Source organism: Lacerta agilis, chromosome 1 (assembly GCF_009819535.1).
Source record: "Lacerta agilis isolate rLacAgi1 chromosome 1, rLacAgi1.pri, whole genome shotgun sequence".
NCBI lineage: Eukaryota > Metazoa > Chordata > Lepidosauria > Squamata > Lacertidae > Lacerta > Lacerta agilis.
Window position 1 is genome coordinate 65,333,664 of NC_046312.1, and position 24,741 is coordinate 65,358,404.

General features: G+C 41.5%; 1 protein-coding gene across 12 annotated transcripts in view; it reads right to left on the reverse strand.

Moving 5' to 3' along the window:
* The window catches only part of TEAD1 (TEA domain transcription factor 1), a 178,529-nt gene that overhangs the window by 101,721 nt on the left and 52,067 nt on the right, over positions 1-24,741 (reverse strand). For 9 of the 12 annotated variants that reach the window (XM_033152197.1, XM_033152258.1, XM_033152232.1 and 6 more), the window contains one exon: positions 610-863. The exons of the other annotated variants lie outside the window; for them this stretch is intronic. In XM_033152197.1, coding sequence (XP_033008088.1) covers positions 610-757 — 148 coding nt within the window. In that variant the 5' untranslated portion in view covers positions 758-863. The remainder of the gene's footprint in view (positions 1-609; positions 864-24,741) is intronic. 12 annotated transcript variants of the gene reach the window in all.

Consider the following 24,741-nt stretch of genomic DNA (forward strand, 5'->3'; position numbering starts at 1 on the left):
TTTATCTACCCTTGAGCTCTTACAAATGCATTGCCAAATACGAGTTCAAGTTGGATTACATTTTTTAATGTGATGTATACATTTTCAATACAAACAAGGACACCGCTTTATGAATTAATATTTCAAGTTTCTTTTAAACACACAAAACTATCTGAAGGTATTTAAAGCTTTTGATGAAACCTTCAAGATTAATATAAAGAAGCAATTCATCAGTTCTAAAAATCCTGTAATAGACACTTCCGTAGAATTCTCAGCTCCATCAGGAAAAGGGAGAAAAAGCAAAACGATGCACACAAGTTTGATCTAATGCACATTATGTGATATTTATAGTTTCTTTACAGCTCTGAATGGGCTAAGATTCTGCCATGCTTTTACAACAGATCAAACTAGCACAACAGGAGTTTCTTGGTCAGTGTGGGTCATTCTCCCTTCTGTTACATCCTGATATAAAGCAGCAATGGAATGCCTCTAATTTCATTAGCTCGACCAATAATGATGGCTAGCACTTGCTTATTTCTTAAGAAGGTGGCCCTTTAATCTGTACACATGGACAACTTTACATAATATTTATTGAATTGTTTTCAAAATGGCTGGATCTGTATGACTTACCATACATTTTGCCTTCATCAGACAATATGATTTTCCTCCTCCCACAAGGGGGGTATATAGCTAGTGCCTCCTGAAAGCTCTGCTCAATATCTGGGCTCCAGACACCTTCTGCATCATTGTCAATTGGTTTATCTGCAGAATCACTCATTCTTTCAATGTCCTCGGCAGGGCTCTCGCTGCCGCTCCAGCTGCTGGGCTCAATGGTGATGGCTGGGTTCTCCAAGCCTTAGCCTGGAAGCTTTAAGAGAATAAATCTAAAAGGGGGGAAACAGCAAAGACAAGAGTTTCAGGTTAATTTTCCTTGACTAGTTTTAGTAACCGGTACAACAGAACCACAAAATGTTATTACAGAAGTTAAAGACCGAGAAATAATGGAAAATAAGCCCCAAGTTCTATCACTCTGTGGAACCAAACTGAAATTGGCCAGTTTACCTTTGTCTGTATCTAACAAATAAATGGGTTAGAATACTTCACGGTGTATCTAATCTCACAGCAAGTGTAATATATTTATTACAAGACTGCAAGTTTGGAACAAATATGTTGGTTCCACTGACTTCATCCGAACAATAACTATAAGGGTTTCTAGAAGCTAAGGACTACATCTAAGGAAACTGTTCTATTTAAAAATGGCCATTATGCTATTTTAATTCACCTCAGGAGTTCTGGCACAGATGGAAAATCAGCACACTTCCCTTACTTGACCTATATGAATGGCACAGTTCGTGCCCGGAGAAGAAAAGGTGGCCAAGAGTTTAAAAATAAATGACACCTAAAGGAAAGGGTAACCAGGCCAGATTTTACACCTGTTTCAGAAAAGTGTCAGATATAGAACAAAGTTGTTTTTAAAAAAAAAAAAAAAAAAAAAAATCTCACTTCCAGATGTGGAATCAAGGTAATAAGAAATAATCTAATATGACAGCACCTGCTAACTCCATTCCACTCACAGATAACATCAATGTTTCTCTTATATTTGTGGGAAATGTACTGCTGATACAAAGGTGTGCTCTGGGCAAAAGACTGTTGTATCAGGCTGAGTTTTTCACAGTGGTAAGCCCGCTAAGGATGGTGAAGAAAGCACCAGGAATTAATTTGCCTCAACTTGTCGAAGCATAGCTGAATCTCATTAAGGACAAAATGTACACTAGTGGACAAAGACTGGGTTAAAAGAAAAACCAACCTCCCAAAAACATTTGCTTCAATTTAAGCTTCCTTAAAAAAAAATTAATCCAGATGTCAGTACTATGGTTCCTTCTTTTTTCAAAATAATAGGTAAATTAAGGAAAAACAGGAGAGAATGAAAGTTCTGATTGAAGAAACTAATTTGTTTTAGAATTCTATGAAGTCAAGAGACACATCGGGCATAAGGACCATAAGCAAAAATCAGATGTTGAAATATTTGTTTCCAGGATTGTGCTTTCTCATATGGATATTATGCAAAGGAGGTGAGAACTTACTATGTTAGTATGGAACAAGCTGTTATGGTTCTTTGAGCCACTGCATCTACACAAATCACAGGGATGAGATGTAAAACACCTCTGTACAGATGAACTGTATACTTCTGAGCCACCACATGGAAATTCATTCTCATGAACTTTTAACAAATTCCACACAGAAATTCCACTTGTCTGTGAATACTGACTGAATACTGTTTAAAATTGTTTTCAGCTGTTTTTAATTTCTGTATGGGTTTTGTTGTTTGTTTGTTTGTTTTTATTGAAGGGAGGGAGGAGAGGAGCTGAGGAGAGCAGGGTGACCCAATCACAGTGTTTCAGGGTAGGGTGGGTATGGTGGGGCAGGTTGGGTAAGGGGCACATAGTACAGGCGCCTTCTCCAAACTGAGGAATTGCAATTGTCCTATCAGCCAGCCCTTGAGTCTGCTGCTGCTGCTACTGAATGCCAGGCTGGCTCTGAGTAAGACCTCCCTCAGCCATGATCTCATTATATGGATGAGTAGGCCAATCTAGTCTGTATCACTGAGACATGGGTGGGTGAGCAGCTAGTCTCACCCAGTTGTGCCCACCTGGGTACTCAGGGCAGCATCAGAGCAGACCTGAAGGTTAGGGAGGGGGAGCTGCTGTGGTATACAGAAAATCTCTTTCTCTGTCCAGGCTCTCTGTTGGCGGGTGGGGTGGGGTGGGGTGGGCCGTATCTAGAGTTTGTGTTCCTGCAATTGGGCAATCAGGATAGAGGAGGGATTCTTCTGGTTTACTGCCTGCCTTGTTGCCCGGTAGCCTAGTCTCCCTGCCTGAGCTGACAGTTGGTCTCGGAGGTGGTGTTGAAGACACCCACACCGCTGGTTCTGGGGGGCTTCAACATCTATGCTGAGGTGACTGGGGGTGTCCCAACATGTCACCAACCCAATGTGTGTGGCAGGCCTTGAGAACTGATCTGGACCCTGCACTCATCACCTGAGGCTCTTCTTTGTGTGCTCCCTCTGCGAGAGGCCTGGTGGCTTCCTGCTTGTGAAATGCGGTCCCCAGGGAAGCTCACTTGGCACTTTTATAACATATCTTAAGGCACCAGGCAGAAACATTCCCCTTCTCCCAAGCCTTTGGCTAATTAAACAATCAATGGCCTTTTAAACTGTCGCTGGGCAGTTTTTGTTTCTGTTTGTAATTGTGGTATACATTTTGTGTTTTTATATTGTAAACAGCCCTGTGATATTCGGATGAAGGGCAGGAAAGAAATTAAATAAATAATAACATCAACAAGAACACAGGGGTGTTTAAAAGCTTCTGTTTCAATGACTAGATGGCTTCCATTTTGTTCCACAGAGCAGCAACTTGATAATCCCTTTAAGACCCGTACCTCATATCAAGTGGTTTTTCTGCTTCATCTTATTTTTTTATTTGATTTCTGAGGCCTAAGCCTTGTACTGTTCTAGCTTGAGTATGAAGAAACTCTTTGGGAAAGCAGAATTTTGAAATTATATTACTTTTGCAATACTGTACATATTAGCAAACTTTCTGGGTTCAAATTCTTTAATGGAAAAAGGGTAACAAAAATATTTACTTTTACTTGACCACCCCAATACAAATCCCAAGCGCGCGCACAGAGATATTGATATACCAAACACTGACGTGTGTATACACGCAGGCATGCATGTGTATGTGCTGCACTCAAGTAAACTTGAGCAAACACCACACTCAAGCATACATCTAGCTGGATGGCTTCACTGGTTATGGACAAGATCTGCTTTGAACTTGTAGCAGATTGCTGAAAGTTTTTAAAACTGATATAAATCGGTCAAATATCTCGCTGTTGAAAAATCAACATTTCCAGGGCAGCTAACATCTCCAGTCTCTGCTTTGTATTGCCTTGGCCTTTTCTGCAGGCACAAGATGTTGCAAGCAGAGACATGACCATTTTAGAGCAGACATATATACATGCACCCCTTTCTTTACAGAGAATATCGTGCTCTCACTTCCACCTGCCACCATAGTAACTGTTAACTACAGTGGCTGTTATTTGTTGATAACAATCAGTGATTGAGCAATTCCCCCCCCCCCTTTTTTGCAAGGTCTTTGCATTTTGTACAATCCTCCCTTCAACAAGAACAGGAGATGGCTTTGCCATCTGCATCATATTTGTTTTGTCTTCAGTACATTTGGGGAAATGAAAATCATTTTAATAATCTGGATTAATTCTTTGAAAATCCAATAAAGTAAGGCAAAGCAGCTTCCAAAAGCCACAATGTTGCTTATACTTCTCAGCTTCTTTAGGTTCTTTGCCTATAGATCATTGTCAAATTTGGAGCATCATTCGCAATCAGACTCATTCGTGAAGGAAAACAAATTTTTTGTTAAAAATAATAATCCTCAAGTGCAACAATATTAGAATTTGTATGTGAGGCGGGTCATCAAAAATACATGGTTTGTCTAATTGTAAATATTGCTTATTTACCTTTTTTTAAACAAATGCAAAGTCAAGCAATTTACACCTGGTTGCTTTATGTCCTCAGATTTCTCAGAGGAGAAATCATTTGGTTCAGTTGATATACAGCTTCAATATACACAAATCAACATGTTTTATTGTCTGACCTTATCACTAAACGATGCATTCAATATCCAACACACAAGCCTATTTCTACAAATGCACTCTCATTAATAACACTCTGCACACATGCAAAACCTGTTTGCAAATAACCATGGCAAACAAGAATGGCCAGCCTTTTAACAAATTCAGAAAATCAGTATGTAATTATCCAACTGAGCCCAATTAGTGATATAAAATTATTTAGCATCTGTATTTGGGAAAGAAAATACAAGAATGCATTATAAAAAGGTAGCACTGCATCTTCTATTTAAAAAACAAACAAACCCAGAGGAGCAATTTATCATTTACATTTGAAGTCTGTGATTTTAAGATTCCTCAGCAGTTCAACCCACTGGTTTTTGAAATATGCAAGGTAGCAACCCACGTCAGGAAGACCCCAATGGATGGAGCCTACAGCAGCAGATGCAATTTTCCTCCCTGTCAACTGGATAAAGAAAGTCAGGTTTTGAGCAAGTGATTCTGCAACAATAGAATCACCCTAGTATATGGTTTTACCATGAAAGAAATCTCAATAAATAGCTTGTGGTTGCCTTTTGAGAACTTGCGATTGCAGTAGAGTTGCACTATGTAGCTGTTTTAATACATAGGGTGCCTAGTAAAAACATAGTTTCATTCCCAAAAAAAAGCAAAAACAAAAAAACTCCACACCATTTACTTCCTTTTTGCATAGTTAGAAAAGGAGAAGTAAAAGAAATAATGAATCCAATTAACTGAGAAGATTTCCTCTTTCTGTCTTAATCCTTACTACTTGCTGAAACAATGATGCCGCTGGAAAAACCACAAATCTAAGCAATGGTGTAGTGCAGTGACAAAGAGCACATGCAAATTTGTACACGCTTAGTTCAAATTTCACTCGAGTCCCCCGTGTGCAATTTGGGCAGTATGTCTCTGAACACTATCAAGTTCATACCCTACTTGTAGACATCTCTCTGGCCACTGTGAGAACAGAATGCAGGATTAGACAGACCTTTGCTCTGATCCAGCAGAGCTACTGTTGCGTTGTATTCTTAGCATTCCCCAACACTAAAGTGAAGTCTTGTTCCCACAGCTTAGCTGATCACTTCCAAGTTTGATCCCAGCCAATTCTATTAAATCATGTCCAATACCAACACTGCACTCTCTTTGGCAATTTCTTCTTTAGCAAAGTTAAGGCGTGAAAATAAAGGATCCAACAATAAATTCTACTCAGTAATTTCCTTTTATAGTGTTATCAACCATCTTCCCATAGTCTTTGGCTTGAGTGCATGTCGACGCTGTCCAAAAAAATAAAAAGTCTCATTTACTACCCATAGACTCATAGAACTGTAGAGTTGGAGGGGACCACGAGGGTCATTCTAGTCTAACCCCTTGCGAGGGGTGCCATCTATCCCTTAGGACTGTGGGTGCCTGCCGACACAATTTGGATGTGTGACATCAAACGCACACGCCTGTTGCGGTGGCCGGCACCTGCTCATCTTCCTCCTCCTCTCCAAAGCCAGCGAGGCACCATTTTCTGGTGGAGTTGGAGGTGGAGGCAGAGTCTGTCTGCCTCCATGTCTGACCTCCTCCCTGAGGAAAAGGGTGCCTCGCTGGCTGGCTGCTTCTCTCTCAGAGGCAGCGCTGCTGCCACCTGCTGGCTTTTCTCATTGACTTTGTGGGTGCCCCACAATTATATTATTGTGGGTGCCCAAGCACCCACACACCCCCTGGAGTTGGCTCCTATGCCCCCTGTAATGCAGGAATCTTTTGCCCAATGTGGGGCTTGAACCCACAACCCCAGAGATTAAGAGCCTCATGCTCTACCAATTGTGCTAACACAATCTGATCCAATTTTTTAAAACTGTAACTTTTATAATTGCATATGATTTCACACAATTACTTTTTAATCCAAAATCTTATTCATTAAAATAATCTGAAACAGCAAGGACCATGATTAGCAGAAGTAAATGTGGCTTAATGTCAGGTTATTAATTAAAATAATATGAAATTAAAATTCTGTTTCAGTGTATCTGAAGAAGTGTGCATGCACACGAAAGCTCATACCAGGAACAAACTCAGTTGGTCTCTAAGGTGCTACTAGAAAGAATTTTCGATTTTGTTATGAAATTAAAAAGAGCTCTGATTTCTGGATGTTGCCCTGGCATTTGAATTAGTGCCACTGCAAAGTTTGGTTTCCACATTAGCCTGTACTAGACTACAATGTTCTTGCTGACCTGCTCCTTACAGACACACTCAGCCTCCCCACCACAGTGCTATTAAGGATACAATAGTTCTACCTAAGGACTCAGGTTTTTTAGCCCTGTTTGCCTAATTCCAGCATATCTGGCTCACTGTCCACTTACTTGCTTTTAAAGGAGGGGGAGCTAATTCTGCATTTAAGACATATTTTCTACTTGACTGTGAAAACTTGGGCAAATTGCAAGTCACGACGCAAGCAAAAGTCCTCTGCTGGAATAATTGTGTGCAAAGTTTTGCAAAGAAAGTAAGTCTTTCAAAAAGTACCCCATCACATGATCAGTTCATGTGCAGCATAATTACCTAGTTCATGAGAAACAGTTTCAGAGCTGTGCTAAATTTTCACATTCATCTACACGGCAAAAAAATGGGGCTCTCAATGAGTGTGAAAAGTCCTTTGAAGAAAACTCTTTGTAGACTTGTGCTCTTTCGTGCCTTTTTGTGTAGCTTTGACATACTGCTGCATTACAGCACAATTGTAACCACATCTACTCAGAAGTAAGTCTAATTGAATTCAATGGGGCCCATCCCCAGGTAAGTTGAGATGGGATTTCAGCCCAAATTCTATTTTGGGGCTTCTTTCTTTGCTATGTAATACCAGCCAACAGGGATCATGCAGTGAATGTGATGATATCTCAATGCCGTGTAGCCACCTAGATTTGGCAACATGACTACATAAGTGAGGACAAAGTCCTCAAATTGCCCAGAGTCTGAAAGGGAAAGAGGGAATACATACTGACTGTCAAGGCCATCAGGCCAGCATGCCTTTCTGGGCGGGCAAACTCAAGAGTGTTTTTCAAAGGGAGCAAAGAGGGCTAATGAAAAGCGCCCTTCTGTTGTTGTTCAGTGCTAAAACTTGATATACTGGTTGGTTAGTTAGTTAGTTAGTTAGTTAGTTAGTTTTTAAAAAGACAACTACAAAGGCACAGTGAAGTGAATGTGTAGTTTTCGAAGGTCCTTGCTCAAATAAGACTGCAGCCCTTTAACTCTCTCCTCCAACATTGCAATAAGAGGTGGCCTACATCTATACTAGAAAACTTTAATGTGAGTTTTTCAAACCAATGTCTTTGGCTGGCACCCCATTCCTAACCTCCACATTTCAAGTGTAGATCATATTAAATATTTTAAGAAATAAATAAATATGGCCAATGGAACACTGACCAAGTCAGTAAAAGAATGCCAAAATTCATTAGGAAGGCAGCTTTGAAAGGGCAATATTGAAACACACAGGGGTTCTGGAAAACATAGTCACCAAGCTAAGGTAACACAATGCTGTTGCATATCCTTCATTCATTCTCCGCTTACCTAAGTAAAAGGAAGCTACAGGTCTGCAATGGACCCTTATAAGTGGAACACATGGTTTCAAATTGGGTGGGATTTAACAGGAAAAGCTAATGGACTGTTGCAGGCATTATGCCCCTGAATCTCAGCTGAATGGAATTGCAAGTGGGGAGAGGCCCAGCTTCCAGACTTCCCACAGACATCTAGTTGGCCAATGTAAGAACCAGATGCTGGACTTGATGGGCCTGATCCCACAGATCTCTTCTTGTGTTTTTAGGTGCAGAAATTTCCTCTGTAGAAATGTTCAACCATATATAGGAACAGAGTCCATTCTTCACAATTTTGCGCGTCTGAAGTTGCAGCCATGAAACACCTGATTGTGGGTGGACCATTGCGTCCACATTCTATGCATGTTTACTAGAAAGTCAGCCCGAGTAAACCATCAGTGCCATTCACGTGTGCAAGTGTGTGCATGTGTACACACCAGCCCCCTACGACTGTCACCTTAACATTTGGCGTAATGCACCATAAAGCAATTTTTCATCCTCCAGCGCTGCTCTTTCCCCATTCCCATTTTCCATCATGGCCCTATGCGCGGCTGCACATGTCCAAAAGCTGGGCAATGTCAGAGATTCAACTGGTGTTGCTGTTCCCAAAACATTCCCTGGCAAATTGCCATGCATTGCCTTCCCAAACATGTGTTCCGTTCTACACAGAGCCTTACACTCTTCTCTTGTGACTCTCCAAACCAGCTCTATCAAGCCCTTTGCACTTGGAAATAGCATTCTCTTTTTGGGCACCTTTTACTGTCTTTTCTTCAGAGTCTTTATCTATGCCCCACAGGTACTAATGCAGCAGCCTGTGCTTCTGCCTGCCTTGGAAAAATGAATGGCAATAGCCTGCCCATTTTCATTAATGCCCATTGTACTTCTGCAATACAGTGAGGAGCACAAATAGTAAGCAAGCACTGCCCATAAGCATCTTATCCAGTGTAGCTTCCTCATGTTGCATTGTTATGTGCCCAAGTGGCGATATGCCCAAGGTGGGCCTGACATGACCAGCAGTCTTTGCTAAATTTGTGCATGGGTTCTCCAAGCCTGAGCCTGGGAATCTATTTTCAATCTTAGCATTCAACTCCAGTATATATGATCTAAGAATGTATTAAAGTGCCCTGAGCAGGTGCATTTCTTCTTCCAGCAAAGGATTGGGACAAGGATTCCTGATCCTAGGGTACTGTCTCTTGACATGCTTCTCTGTTTTTCTAGAAACAGAGCCCTGCCCTGTAAACAGACTAGGGAGATGGAATAGTTCCTGAGGGCCACAAGAAGCATTTTGCATGAAACAAAAGGCTGCTTTTTGAGCAGGCAAGACCATAAGTAGACAGCCAACGATAACACTCTAGCAAACAAAGGTGCCACTTTCCCAGCACCTGGATAAGGCAAAGAGCTTTGGGACAACATCCTAGATTCTGGTATAATGCAGGAAAGGCAAAGGGCAATGTGGATATAGGGCTTCATGTGGCAACCCAAACTGTGGTTTGCCTATACACCTGAAAGTTAAAGCTGTGATTTAGGTTCCAAATGATGGTGACTGCAAACTGGTTTGGCATGATGTCTGAACTGAACCTGAACCAAGGCACTCTGGGCTACATCTCCCTAGCAAAACAGGCAAACCAGACTGTGCTGGTAGCAGCTGTCTACAAATCCCACTCTACGTTTTGCACATGGGTGGGAAAAGCCTTCCGGCAGCAGGTGCAAAGAGGTGCGAGAGCCCAGCCTTGTACTTGATAGCTATATAAGCCTTCTGGCAGCCTGCCAACCATGTGGGTCAGCCATCCTTTGAACCTGCCAGCTGTATTCAATATTTCAAAAACAGGTTGCTACAACAGCCCTTTGGCTAGTTATTTATTTCCACAACAATGGATAACCAAGGCAGACCTCTAGACACCCTCATTAAAAAGTGCAGTTGGAGGGAAAAAAAGAAAAGGCTCAACCCACATCCTCAAAAATCCTTTATAAGGATGGCAAAGAGGTGAGTTTTTCAACATGTGCAGAAGGTCAAATTTTCCCCTCCCGGAAAACTAGAGAGAAATACCGTCTCACAGGAAACACCTTGCTCACACACAGTCCACTCTTGGGTATCATTGCTGGCAATCGATTTGCCATTTCGTTCTTCTCTCACTCTTTTTCTCTCAACCTTTGTTCCTCTTGTAGGGAGATGCACAGATTGTTAGAAGAGATAAAGTCACTTTCCACCAGCAGGCAGAAAAGTAGGGTGTTGGCACCCTGCAGAGGTTAGGGATATCATCTTCATAGCTGGGTCTGTGTATTTACTATCTATGTGTTTATTATTTAATCAGCTACTTCCATCGCTTATTTATATTGCCCCTCATGTTTCTTCCCCTCCCCCCCCGTCTTTACAAGAATGTGCTCCCATATCTATAGAACATCATGGAACCCATTTTCAGACATACTTCCACAGCGATAACAATGACAGGACACTGTAGATTCTGGCAACCCTACATGAAAATGCCCTCAGACTGTTAGCTCCTACAACTTGAATCACAGAATCAAAGAACTGTAGAGTTGGAAGGGACCCCCCTGCAAGTGCAGGAATCTTTCACTCAACATGGGGCTCAAACCCACAACCCCAAGATTAAGAGTTTCATGCTCTACCAACTAAGCTATCCCTCAAGTTCCATTTGTTGTTGTACTGCTTTAAAAATATTTTAACTGTTTTAGCAGCATGCTTATAACCTGCCTTGAGACATATATCAAAGCTGATTCATAAATTAATTCAATAATGAATTATAAACACAGATCTACATAAACCCCTGCCTTGCAGAGACATCTTTAAAAACCCGCATCGTGGTGATCTTTAATTGCTATCCATTTCAAAACACATCCTACTCTATGACCAACAATGACATACACCAAAACCAATATCATAGGTTATGTATTCAGCCTACATTTCCCTTGCAGTTATCGCTTGTCAGTGAAGCACCCCCTGTCACCAGTTCAGATTTATGTGGGCAGCCTTGTTTCATCTCCTCATTGCTTATGTAGTTTAGTCCTGTTTTTAAGGTATCAGTTTACTATAAAAATAACTCTGCTGGCATTCACCAGGGTTGTGAAACCTTGGAGACTGAGATAGAGGAGACAACACAAAGCATACAAAATATGGTTGCAACAGAAAACAGCCAATGGGTGCCCAAAACAAATTTCAGCTAATAATAATTTTGTTTTTTTATTTCCTTTTATGTCATCCTATTCTAAATATTTTGGGTTGCAATGTAATGTATGCCATTCTTTCTTATGAGAATCTTGAATTACATCCAACTGAGGTCTGAATTTTTATGGAAGCTTCTCCCCCACAGAGCTTCTCCTCGCGGCTGTGCCATGAGTGTGAATCCTGCAAGCAACTGCACAGGTAATTCTCATCCAGCCCCTTTGGTTGCTTTATTCAGGCATATACTACAGGCACACAATATGAGATAGCACTAGAGAAAGTGGCACCTGTTTCTGTGACTGAATGAGAATGATAGAGGAAAAGAGCCTTGAGTGAGTTCACAATGACGGCCATCAATAGTTGCCGAATGATCACTCTGATGGAGGAATATGCACAACCATTTCAGTGGGCCAGCTTCCAGGCATCCAAGTGCCTTGGAGTTGCATGTGAAATTATCATCTGTTCTTGGGCAGTAGATATTGCCCAATACACCTGCACTGGCTAGAGCGGCCATAGCTAACCATTTATGGTTGAGGGCCATGTTGATGATTAGCCACCGCTCCAAGGGCCGCATGCCAGCACAAGTCCACTTACACCCATGCATGTGTGCAAACATACAGACCTCAAGCACCATACGGGGCATGTTCCCATTCTCATGCGCGCGCGCGCTCTCTCTCACTCTCTCTCTCTCTCTCACTCACTCTCTCTCTCTCTCTCTCACACACACACACACACACACACACACACACACACACACTCTTCCCCACAGCATCACTGTAGAAGTGAGAACTATCCCTAAAGAGGCAGTGTATCCAGTCCCACATTGTATCTCTGCTATGGGGAGTGAGAGAAGTAGTATCTCTTGATCTCCACAGATTATTTTCTGATGATCAAGGGAGAAAGGGAAACTCCAGTCTCCAGATCTTAGAGGGTGGGGAGGTGATACGGCTCAACATCACTCCTCATCCTTCTCATTAGATCAGTCTGATAGGCAAGATATGACCTGAGCCTACATTATTGTGCTGGACTGAGTGGAGGAGTCACACCAGCTCCCCAAGCACAGGTTCAAGAACTTCAACTAGCTCCCTTCAACTGAACTATGAATGCAAGATAGGGAGCTATATGTCACCTGCATACTGGTGTCCATGTTTAACCCATGGTTTAGCATCGTGGAGATTTAAATGTAATCCTGCAACAAATGTAAACCAAAGACATGACACAGAGCAGCATCGTTCTGGGACCCTCACTCGAGAAACTACAAGGACTCTTTAGAAGAACTGCCTATGTATAATGAGAGTCGAAACAGCCTAGAAATTTCCGGAATGTTCTTTCTTAGAGCTATGGATGCTTTTAAGTAAGATGAATCTTCTCTCACAGCACACAGAAATGAGTTGTATGACCATTTTTAAAGTCTCTTTGTTTCTTCCTAATGTTTCTTCCTAATCCAGTTGTCAGAAATTCCAAATTATATATTTCTAACATTTTTCATGATTTCCAAGGGAATCTGTTTTATGAGGTTTGTAACATTAAATATGCCTTCTATGTGGCTAGGACAGGGTGTGTCTTTAGTGCCCCTGAATAGTAGACAATTAAACAATCCCCCTGTCCAGCTATTGGTAAGCTGACTCCTATATTGCTATTGCTGTACCTCCGGTTATTTTTGTGAGAAACAGATACAAGCCCATACCATCATGTTTTATGGAGAGAAGACATACAAAGCTTTTAAACGCTTTCGGTTGTCTTATACATGACTTACATTCGGTCACAAACATGCGTGTATTGAAAAACCATGATATTCAATGGCCCTCGGCTACTACTGCTCAGCTGCTAAAGCAGATGCTAGAATGTTGTTTTATGAACACATCTTTTGTTCGCTGTTTAAGACTTCACACTCCCACACACTTTAAAAGTAGGCCTTTAAAAAAAAAAAGGTTCTTGCACATCTGCAGCTACCACTGAAAGTAGCAGACAATGAAAAACCTGGCCTAAGATCAAAAACTGATATCCAAAATTATTCCCATATTGGAGGCAAACTGCAACCCTTGCTTAAACCCAATTTTACAATACAATGATCAGCTATTTCCATTCAGCATTCTCTTCCTTATTATTTGAGATTGTGCAGTTACCGTGCCAATCCACAGCACTATACTGTACTGGAACTCTTAATGGAAACATGTGTTATATGTACAAGCATACTACTGGGAAAAGGGATTTGATTTTACAAACTCAAGTGTGTGATTTTTTAAAAAAAAAAAACCTTTTTTTATACCTTGATGATTTGGCATCCACTATGGACCAGTAAATGCTTAATCTCAGCATCCTCCTCCCAGAAAGCTGCCTTTTGATTTTTAAGGAGTTTAGGCTTTTACAGTTGGCTCAGAATGGTTACGACGAGAGTGATTTGTATCATGAAGTTTCCCAGGCCCGCTTTAAAGAGTTTGCAGAGGCCCCTAAAATTCTGTTGGTCTTTTCTTTCTCTCATGAGATTTCTACTATCAACATATTATGAACTTGTCACAATTTATGCTTGTAACTCTCATAGAACTAGTTCTATAATATCCAGAATCCAGTATACTCACTATAATATTAGGTTTCAATATGAAATAATAATATCTTGGGCATTTTGGCATTTGAACAGCTCAAATAATCTGGCTTTTGGCCGTTTCCTTTTGGTGTCCACCCTTATGTGGGTGAAGTGCTTTTTTACGCTGTTGGGGGATTTTTTGCAGATTAACACTTTCAGAATGCATATTTGTTTTGTTTTAATTTGTTTTGTGTGAAGTGATTCAAAAACTGAACTGAATTGTTCATCAATGACTTTCTCACCCATGCACTCAGGCACACAAACCTAACCTTCGAAACACAAGTTCTACAATCAACTACTATTAATATAAACTGGGCGGGAGAGAGAAGTTAGGAAATGCTATTTCCAGCCATTTTGCCTTCATATCCTGGTCTATGACCCCATTGGGAGTTTCAATTGATTTTCCACACCAGGTGCTTCTTGCATAAAAATGAAACATTTTTAAAAATCCAGTTTATTTCTACTGTATAAATTACCATTTAGAATTGATGGCCTGTTCCTTCGATTCCATGGACCTTTGCCGCATCTAGGTATATTATTATTTCAGTGTTTTCTACTGTATCTTTAAGGTGCTCTGAGTACATTAATTGAAATTGTAGGGTTTTTAAAATGTATTTTAAATTGTCGTGACCCTCCCTGGGACCTTTGGCTGGGTAATAAAATAAGATAAAATATAATAATTCTTCAAATAAAATACAAACACTGTGCGACAACATTTTATTCGCCTGCTTTTAAAATTAGATATCAGAATAAATGTGATGTTAATAATGACAAGGAATTTTAAAATGACGGCACACTGATCTGGTTCAGCCAAAATGTTAAACTATAGTTTAATCTAGCATGCATGACCCTTCAAGTTTGTGCATTCCGCCCTCCCCTCCTCTGGTGTGGCTTTTGTTTCTGTTATCAATCCATTATCATTTTGCCTGAGGGCCCCAAACTGTATTTAAACTTAGCTATGGCCCAGGGAAACACCAGAACCATAAACCATGTTTTGAAGTTGGTTTGTTTTCTTAAACCATAGCTAAGACTCTGATAATGATTTATTACCTACCCTTCACCCTAAGGTTCCAGGGCAGGTTACAATTTAAAATAAAACATTGAAACAGTTTAAAACAAATCATAATCAAAATAATAGTGTGGGTCCTCTATATCTATATCTATTTATCTACACACAGAGAGCAAACTGAGTTGGTGGACTGCCATTAAAAATGGAGGGGAGGGAAAGTGCATGACCCCATAGCTCAGCATAGCTCATCGTGTAGCACCAAACCACATACTAATACTGTTTCAGACTGAGGTCACTGTGTACCTACAATCTTACATTCAGAGACCAGCCGAGATAAAACAGGCTAAGTGTAGCTTCGTTTAACACAGCCTCCATTATGCCTCTGAGTTCCAGCTGATAGAATGCAACAGTGGGTGAGGACTATTGCCTTCATGCCCTGCTTGTGGGAAAAGGCACCTGGTTGGCCACTGTGGGATCAAGATGGACCCGTTGGTTAGTTCAAGCACAGCTCTTCTTATTTCCTGCGGGATCACCTCAGCATAGCTGTCAACCCTCCCTGCTGTTCCCCACTGCTATAATAAGGGAATTTCCCACAAAAAAGGGAAAGGTTGACAGCTATGCCTCATAGCATTCTTGTAACAAGACCCACAACCACAGGGCAACTGACCATCTTGCCCTCAGGCAACAGGCTATTTTCATGTGGCTGTGTTGTAGGCATGCCATGCGATAAACCATCAAAAAAGAAGCCCACATGAGATGCTTGCACCTAAGAAGCAGGTTGGTGTGGGTGACAGGGCTGGTAAAAATGAGGAATAATCAACAAAGTGAACTAGTTTCACAACATAACCGTCCTGGCTCCTGTCTAACAAACTGAGACAGAGGCTTTTGCTTGGAAATAAGATAGAGATGTTCATTCCAGGAAGTGACAGAATAGGCTCGGCAGCAGACAAGAGTTAGGAGGAGCCACAATTCAGGGAAATGTCAAATATGTGGGCTCTCCTTCCTTGGAGGTTTTTAAGCAGAGGTTGGGTGGCCATCTGCCATGGATGCTTGAGTTGAGATTCCTGCATTGCTGGTTGACCCTTGGGGTCCCTTCAAACTCTACAATTCTATGGTTCTATGTCCCAACAACCTTTCCTGCCCCTCCCACCAAGCTGTGCTCACTCATGAGACTCTTCTGCCTTGTGGGAAAATTGAGGTGTAGGGCATCTGCAAAAGTCAAGCCTGGTTCTAGGTGACAAGACTGCATCCTTCTGCCCAGGCACCTGAGTAAAACCCTCTCCAGCCTCCACTGAGGCTTCTTGCGCCACTGGAAAGTCAGAGGAGGGAGCCAGCATCCTTGATCCCCCTTCCAAAGTGACTGACATTGAGGGGTTATGGGGAGATTCCCACCTCCTCCAGCCCAGGTTTTCTTCCCCCATCAGAACCTGCCAACCTAAACCCAATCCCAAAAGCACTGTGGGGCTAGTGACATTAATGATTATTAATGGACTCTCGGGAACATCTGATGTCCTTTTCAAACAATCTTCTCTTTTTTAAAAAAAAAACAAACTCCTACCTCTTCTGCTGATTGAATAGGCATGCAAACATTCACAGGCTAACGCAGATCCAGACTCCATTAGTTGGTTGTGTTTTTTCATGGAGTTTTTGGCTGAAGCAACTTTGGCACAGGATTTGAAACTATTTTTGGAAGCTTTGAAAAACATCCCAGGCCTCTGCTTTTTATTATTTAACACACAATATCTTTCTTTCTATATATCAAGCAAGACAATGCTATCCACTCAAGTCCAACTAACTTTCACGTTACTGCAGGGCAAAAAAGAAATCATGATTGAGTACAGCTGGGGGTGGGGGGACTCTTCAGAGAGCCTTGGTGCATTCAGAATAATTGAAGCCTTCCAGTTTCAAATCCCCAAGATTCTTATGGAAAGGCAAACCTTTTAAAGCAAGTTCAAACTGCAGATTATTTTCTGCCTCTAAACATTTCCTATAAGGGCTAAGGCAAGTTAATAGGATTCTCTGAGGCTACTGCAAGCCTTCAAACTTAAGACCCATTTAATTCCTGGGTCTTCCCTAAGGAGCTCTTAAGAACTGTCATTTTGGTGTATACCTAAAAACATCATGTGGGATGTGGCCCCAAGGAACTGTACTGACTAGCATCCAATGCCAAGTCATGAAACATTATCTGGTCCCATGCATAATGGGAATATGTCCAACTTGATTTCAATGAGACTTAGTTCCAGGCTTAGTTTGCAATATGTGAAATCATTATGGACTGGTCATCATCATCATCATTTCACTTTATTATCTGCCCTTCACCATCAGGCGCAGGTTAGGCTACAACTATTTAAAACTCAGTATTAAAAAAACAGTTAAGGAAAATATAATCACAGGAATTGGGTGGGTCAAAAAAAAATCATGTATATCAGGTGTCCAAGGCCAGGGTAAAGAGCCTTGATCCTCACAGTGCAGCATCTAATCAAATCAAATCAAATCAAATTTTATTAAACGGTCACAGACCAGATCGTCCTCTTCAACTGGTGCAGCATCTACAATTGGAAGGATTAACCTTTAAACCCAGATTTCCTTTGCTACCAGCAGAGATCACATCTTCAGCAACGAACCAGAATTAGCTATCAGGCTTTCTCACTAGCATCTGAAACTGGACCTATAGTAATGATGGTACAGCCAGCTAAGCAATTTAGCAAGTTTATATTTTATAAAAATGTGTTTGCGTTTACAGATCAGATGTTGTGATGGGTGCTTCTTCCTTAATCATTTGCTTCATCATTTCTAAATAATTTTGTTTGTTCTGCAAGGGCAGGCAGGAGTCCACAGCTCCACTCATCTCCCTTGCTACGGTGAGTGTTCACTGTTAAGTCTGGCAAGGGGAGCTTTTGCCTCTGCCTTGGAGTTAAGGAAGAATCAGATACCATTCCAGTTGAGTTCAGCTCTGCAGTGCTTGGTGGAGTGCTGAGGAACATCCCTGAGGCTAGTCTAAATTTGTAGACTTCGGCTGAAGTCTGTGGTTTGTTCAGTTATGGGCCATAGCCAGCATTCTTCCTTCCATCTCTTCTCAAGAGTAGTGATGCTATGGCACTAGAAAGATTACATCACCAGTCATTAAACCAAGACACACAACCCTGAGAGACCTATAATGCTCTTTTCAACTTGAGAAAAAAATGCTATTGGGCAATCCTGGTGCCTTTCCCCAGGAATTTACTGTGAGGAGAGAGACAGCTGAGATTGCAGAGGTATTGCTCCCCAAGCTAAAACAGCTGTCCCTCCCAACCTTTCCATACCAAAAGAGGTATCCAAATGGCACATTCAGAGGGGGAAAGGGTTACCAATGGCTTATAGCAATGACAAGCATAAGCTACCTTCATGACCTATAAAGTCCTATAGGGCTTAGGTGATTTTCTTGGAGCCCTTACCTGGGCTCCAAGACCTTCAGAGGAGGCCCTTTGCTTGATCCTGCTACTCTCACAGGCATGCTCGGTAGGGACACAAGAGAGGGCCTCCTCGGTGACTGCTCCCAGACTTGGGAATGGCCTTCCTATTGAAATTAGATTGGCTCCCACCTTGTCCTTCCAGTGACAGGTGAAGGCCTTCTTGTTCCAACAGGCTGACTGTTTTTAAGGAAAGGGCTGGTGCTATGATGTTTTTATTGTAATGATTTTATTGTAACACACATGCACAAACATATTCTATTAATGTTTAATTGGTGTTTTTTAATGATTTCTCCCCAGCCCCAGTGTTTTAAGCTGTTTCTATTTCAGCTGTAAACCGCCTTGAGTCCCTGTCAGGGAAAAGATGGGATATAAATAATGGTGGTGGTAATGATTAGAAGCAGCACATCTCTGAATACTGAACACTGAGAAACAACAGCAGGAGAGGGCAATAGTTCTCATGTCCTGCTTGTGGAGATCCCAGAAGCATCTGATTGGCTACCAAATGAAACAGAATGCTGGACCTACAATGGCCCTAGGCCTGATCCAGTTGGGCTCTTGTGTTCCCTTGCGTCACTATTGTCATAGAAAGAATGCTGCAGAGCCATCCCAGTCCCCAGGCAGCTGGATCAGAATGGGTAATGGAAGTGTCACTTTTTCTCGGGGGAGGGCGGCAGAGAAACAAATAAGCAGAAGAAGAGAAATATTATGAAGGGGTATTGTGGGCCAAGTGACTGCACAATAATTATTGACAAACTTTCTTTGATCTATCAGGAAATTGGAAAGATCTGCAGCAAATTGGTACCATAACACACTTTTCTTAAGCCTATAAATCTGGATAAGGTAAAAGGAACGAAAGGATTGAGGTGGGTGGAAAACGAAGTCTAACACACTGGAGCTGTTCTTTTAAACTTAATTATAGGGTTTCTGAGGAGTTGCAGATTCAAACTTGACTAGTGTTCAAATGCATCCATCAAGTCCCAACTACACACATAAACCCACCAAAATATATATTACCCTGGCTCATAAATCAATACAGCAATTTGACTTCCGTGAAATTTTCAGCCCAATAGTTAATGATTATAAAAGCATATTGCACTCTTCACCAATCTGGCATCTTCCAGATGTTCTGGACTACAACTCCCATTAGTCATGGCCAATGCAGCTGTATAAGGCTGCATATAGGTTCATTTGGATTTTTAAAAAATAGTGGCAGTTTAATTTTTTTCCTTACACAGAGGAAACCATCTGGTGAATATATTTTACCTGTCTAGACTTTTCCAACTTAGGCACTAATTGTATGATAAAATATTAACATACTTAGTAAAGTAACCAGTTTAAGCCCTGGCATTCTTCTAGAAATGTATACTGTGAAGGATGTTAAGGTGCCCCAAACAGGTGTGCTTTTATTGTTAGTCAGATCTTGCCAGAGTACAAACCTAGAGACACAGACATATCCTTTTTGGGTTCCAACTCTTTGTCACACTCTAGCATTATCAATGATTGGAACAGAAGCTCCTCCTATCCAGATGGAACAGGCTCAGTCACATTAACTTCTGTGGAACAAAAGAAATGGCTTCAATCAGCAATACCATTGGGGTGGATAAACCTGCTCTCTCCAAGAAACAGGAAGCACCTTCAGCTTTGCACCCTAACTCTAAGTAAAACACTACGTTTGGGGACACCATTGCAATAGGAACAAAACCTGTCCCTTCTTCCATTCCAGACATTGGGTGGGCCAGTGTCCAGAGAACAATACAGAAAAGCAATGCAATAGAAAAGCGATGCATCTCCCATAGTTTCCAGAGTACACAGATCTCTCTGTTCCTCTGACACGTACATGTACAATAACAGTAATAGAGAATGGCAGTGAGATAGTGCCATTCCCTCACTACCACCAAGTCTTGACAAAATTGGGAAGGGGGGAATTAATTCACAAACAACTGCTGGATTCCACTGAGGAAAAGAAAGAGGATGAATACTTGCTTCTATTTGTGGAATATATGGTATATGTTTTATTACAGTGGCCTGGTTCTCACAACAAAGTGCTTTGAATTATGGCTTACTACAGGGATGAGGAGATGGGTCAAGCCAGCAGGCCAAAGGCTTATCTTCCCCACTCCCATGGGCCAAGTATGACAGGTGGGTAAGGCAGCCAACCTCTCAGTCACTTGACATCAGAATGACATCTGCTGGCCTGCTTCACGGCACTTGGCAAGCCCCACTGATCAGCTGTGCTTTCAAAGCTTGCAAGCCCACTTTCAACCCAGTCACATCTTTACCTGACCAGCACCTGGTGTCATGTGACTTCAGGTGCAGGGCAAGTGAGTGTGTCTGGGCCTTAAAGGCTTGGCAAGCCAAATCTGGGGCAGGGGACCTGGCCGGCCTAATTAGGTCTGTCGGCCAGAATTTCCCCATCAGTGGCTTACTGGGACTGCATGAATGCGATGTCTCACAGAGAGGTGCTCACAGTCGGTTTGGTATCCCCCCAGGTCATTTCTGCTTCCACACCACAGTGAGCTATGCCAAGGTTTTGCTTAGGATGCCATCTAAACATGGGCTTGTGATTCAGCTCTCTCCTCAGCGACCATGAGCTGTGGCCAAGAACAAACGTTGGCTGATGCCAATGAACCTGGGTTACAGCAACACACTAAGTCAAACCATGGCTTCGCTCGGTGTGGCACTGAAGCAAAAATGACTGGGAAGGAGCAAAATGGCTGTTCCTCTCCAGAAGCCCCCACATTCATGTGGTCCTGGCATAATTTGGTTTGCAATATTGTGTAAACTGGGAACTTCTACCAGCTTTGCAGATGCAGCGAACATTTCCTAAATTTATTGTGTCAAGCAACACTTTGACTAGTCAAATTGAGTTGTTTTCACTATTCTCATGTCCACAGTCTAAAATATGAATAACTGCATATCAACAGATTTTTCTAAGAAACCTCATTAGTAGACCCCTGCAATGGCAGACTAAAGCAAGATCTTTATTAAATCTTTATCCAAGAAGATGCTATTCTTACTGAATTGATTATTCTTACTATTTGAGCATGAAATCCCCAGAGACACTATCAAATCCTCCTGATTTACTGTAGGAAGTGAAAAGAAAGAAAGATAATGTTCCATAAAGCATGTTCTTATAAAGTCAATTCAATTCAATTCAATTCAATATTGTCTAACAGAAACATAAAATTGTTTTTTTTTTTAAGTATCCAAGAATGCCACAAAAATAACTACGCATTTTACCCAGAAAAGAATATATTTGGAGTCAATAACATAAACTATCTTTGAAGTAGTGGATATCACGGTACACTTGTCGAAGCTTGTGGTCTATTCCTTAGGAGTTTTGTAGCACAGTGTCATTAGTAGGCTAAACCAGTGTAGTGTAGTGGTTAAGAGCGGTGGACTCGTAATCTGGGGAACTGGGTTCGCGTCTCCACTCCCCCACATGCAGCTGCTGGGTGACCTTGGGCTAGTCACACTTCTCTGAAGTCTCTCAGCCCCACTCACCTCACAGAGTGTTTGTTGTGGGGGAGGAAGGGAAAGGAGAATGTTAGCTACTCCTTCGGGTAGTGAAAAGCGGGATATCAAATCCAAACTCTTCTTCTTCTTCTTCTAAACATGCACAGCTCCTTTTCTCCATAACACCTGAATCAGAATAGGCTCTGCAAGCTCTGCCCAGGGTCTTAATGCAGTGGTGGACTGGATGAGAGCCAACTGAGTTTGAACCCTAGGAGGGTGGAGACTCTGTGTTTAGGTAGTTCCCATGTCTGAAAGACAGACCAGTTGCCTGATGTAGATGGAGTACCACTCCCTCTAAAAGAGCAGGTATACAGTTAGTAGGTGTTCCTGGATAAAACTTTGTCATTGCTGCCTCAAATCTCTATGGTGAGGAGTGCCTTGTACCAGCTTGCTTGCTTATTTATTTATTTAAAAATATTTCTATGCTGCTGTATTGTTTTAAAAAAAATCAAAGTGGTTTACAGCAATAATACATAAAATATACAATAAATACTATATTGGAAAGTTAAAAACAGGCAGTAATTAATCATTGTGGAAATATGTATTGATTGCCTGTGTAGGACTGGCAGAATAGGAAAGTTTTCATCAGGAGTTAAAAAGTTGACACAGAACGTGCTTTCTGAATCTCTATTAGCAGAGTTTTCCACAGGATGGGCTAATGACACCAAAGACTTGGTCTCTCATTGTAAGTAAAAGGCTAGGTTTCTTATTGTTGTAAAATGAGCTTCACCAACTTGGGGAGTAACCATATTCTTCAGTAAATAATTTCAGGGATCAAGCTGGGCTATAAAACTTGAACCTTGAACCTGGCTTGGTAGTAGATGGACAGCCAGTGCACTGCTTTAACAATGGTGTCACTGTCACATGTTCTCAACCAGATGCCCCCACCCACAGCCTGGCTGCCACATTCTGTGCCAGCTGGAGCTTCCAAACCAGACCCAAAGGCAGTACCACATAGAGTGCATTACAGTAATCCAGCCTCAAGGTTACCAACGCAAGGACCATAGTGAGCAAGATATCCCTGCCCAGGAACAGCCATAGCTGGCGAATCAGATGAGACTGGTCAAAGGCACTCCTAGCCCCAGAGGACACTTGGGCCTCTGATGCCACTGTTATAGTGGCCCAACTGGCCTCAAGTCTAAGTCAGACACTTACTGTAGCGCTACTGGTCCTATGCTCTTCCAGTGGAGATTCAACAAGCCTCCTTGCTTTTGACTTTCAGACATCTCTTGAAGACGTCTCTTGTGTCAACTTCTCATCAGCCAATCGCCACAATGATTACCCACATTTTTATTATTTTTAAAATGGCATTGTGTGTTTCAACAATGTACACCACCCAAATATATGGCAGTATAAAAAAGAAATAAATTTTAATCTCAGACTCATTTTTCAGTGGCTTTCCTAGGTGTTGTTAAAGTCAACCTGAATGAAGACAGGCGCCACTTGAAGCAGGTGCCTAATTGCACAAAGAGATGCTGACATTGTTTGCGTTCCTGGCAGAAACTCCACTGAAAGAATAATGTGTCAAGCCGTTTGGAACTAGCCCTGAACTGCTCCCATTAGAGGGAGTTTCACCCAACCAGTCAGTTCCAACAAACAACCTCCTTCTCCCCCCCCCCCAAGGAAAGAATACTCATCTGTGTCTGTGTGTCTGTCTGTCTGTCTGTCTGTCTGTCTGTCTCTCTCTCTCTCTCTCTCTCTCTCTCTCTATATATATATATATATATATATAGTGCCAAGCCTTTCAGGAAGCTGGCAATCAAGCAGTGTTGGGAAAGAGAGGCAAATGCTAAACAAATACATATGGCTTAGGGGACTATGCTTTTTTGGAGGGGGAAGGAAGAGGCACTTAGGCAGACCCACCTCCTCTCATTCCCTATTCTTTACCATGGAACTTTGCAGGTGCTAAATAGCCTCTGCTGCCTGATCATTTTACACATGATTTAGCCCAATGATTAGCCTCTCTAATAAAGTGAACCGGGCAGTTTTTGTTGTTGTTGTTGTTCTTTTACTTCTGGTGGCATTACTGCTGAGGTGGCCAAAATTTGCCAATCCTGAACTTGTGAACAATGTAAGCTCACTCTGAATGTCAAAGCGTAGAGAACTGGAGCCAGCTGTTATCTGGGCACGGGGAAATGCACACACAGTTTTTCATGCTGTAGTTACTACTCATAATACTGGGTTTTTTATTTTTTAAAAAAAAATCTGAGATTTTCCTGTGGTTTCAAATTAAATTATAGTACTCTTACCTAGGAGTAATATTTTGCATAGTAAGCCAAGCCATCATCTCTAACTTGCCGGGCCTTAGGTCTGGTTCAAATATGCATGTACATTCTTTTAATTTTTCTATGCTTTGTGACAGGCGAAACAATGCCATTTAAAAGTGATGGATTTGAGGTGATATAAGGAAACATGAAAATTATCTGTAATATTATATTTGTAATAGCCCACTCAAACATGCAAGTCATCATTTAAACTGTGGGGGAACTTTATAGTTTTGTTGGTTATTATGTTGTGTATTCTTGTGTTTTCATACTGTAAACCACCCTGTTATCCTAGGCTGAAGGGTAGTATAAATAATAATAATAATAATAATAATAATAATAATAAGGCATTTATCTACAGATAACGTTTACAACTCCTTTCAAATATGGGCTTGGAAACTTTACAAGCAACAAGCCAAAAAGAAACCTGAAGTGCACAAGGTATTTTAACATGCTTGCTGCAACCCTATGCTGACAAAATACAAAATTGCAGGATCAGGCTAGTTGTCGGAGGTTACTAACAGTGCA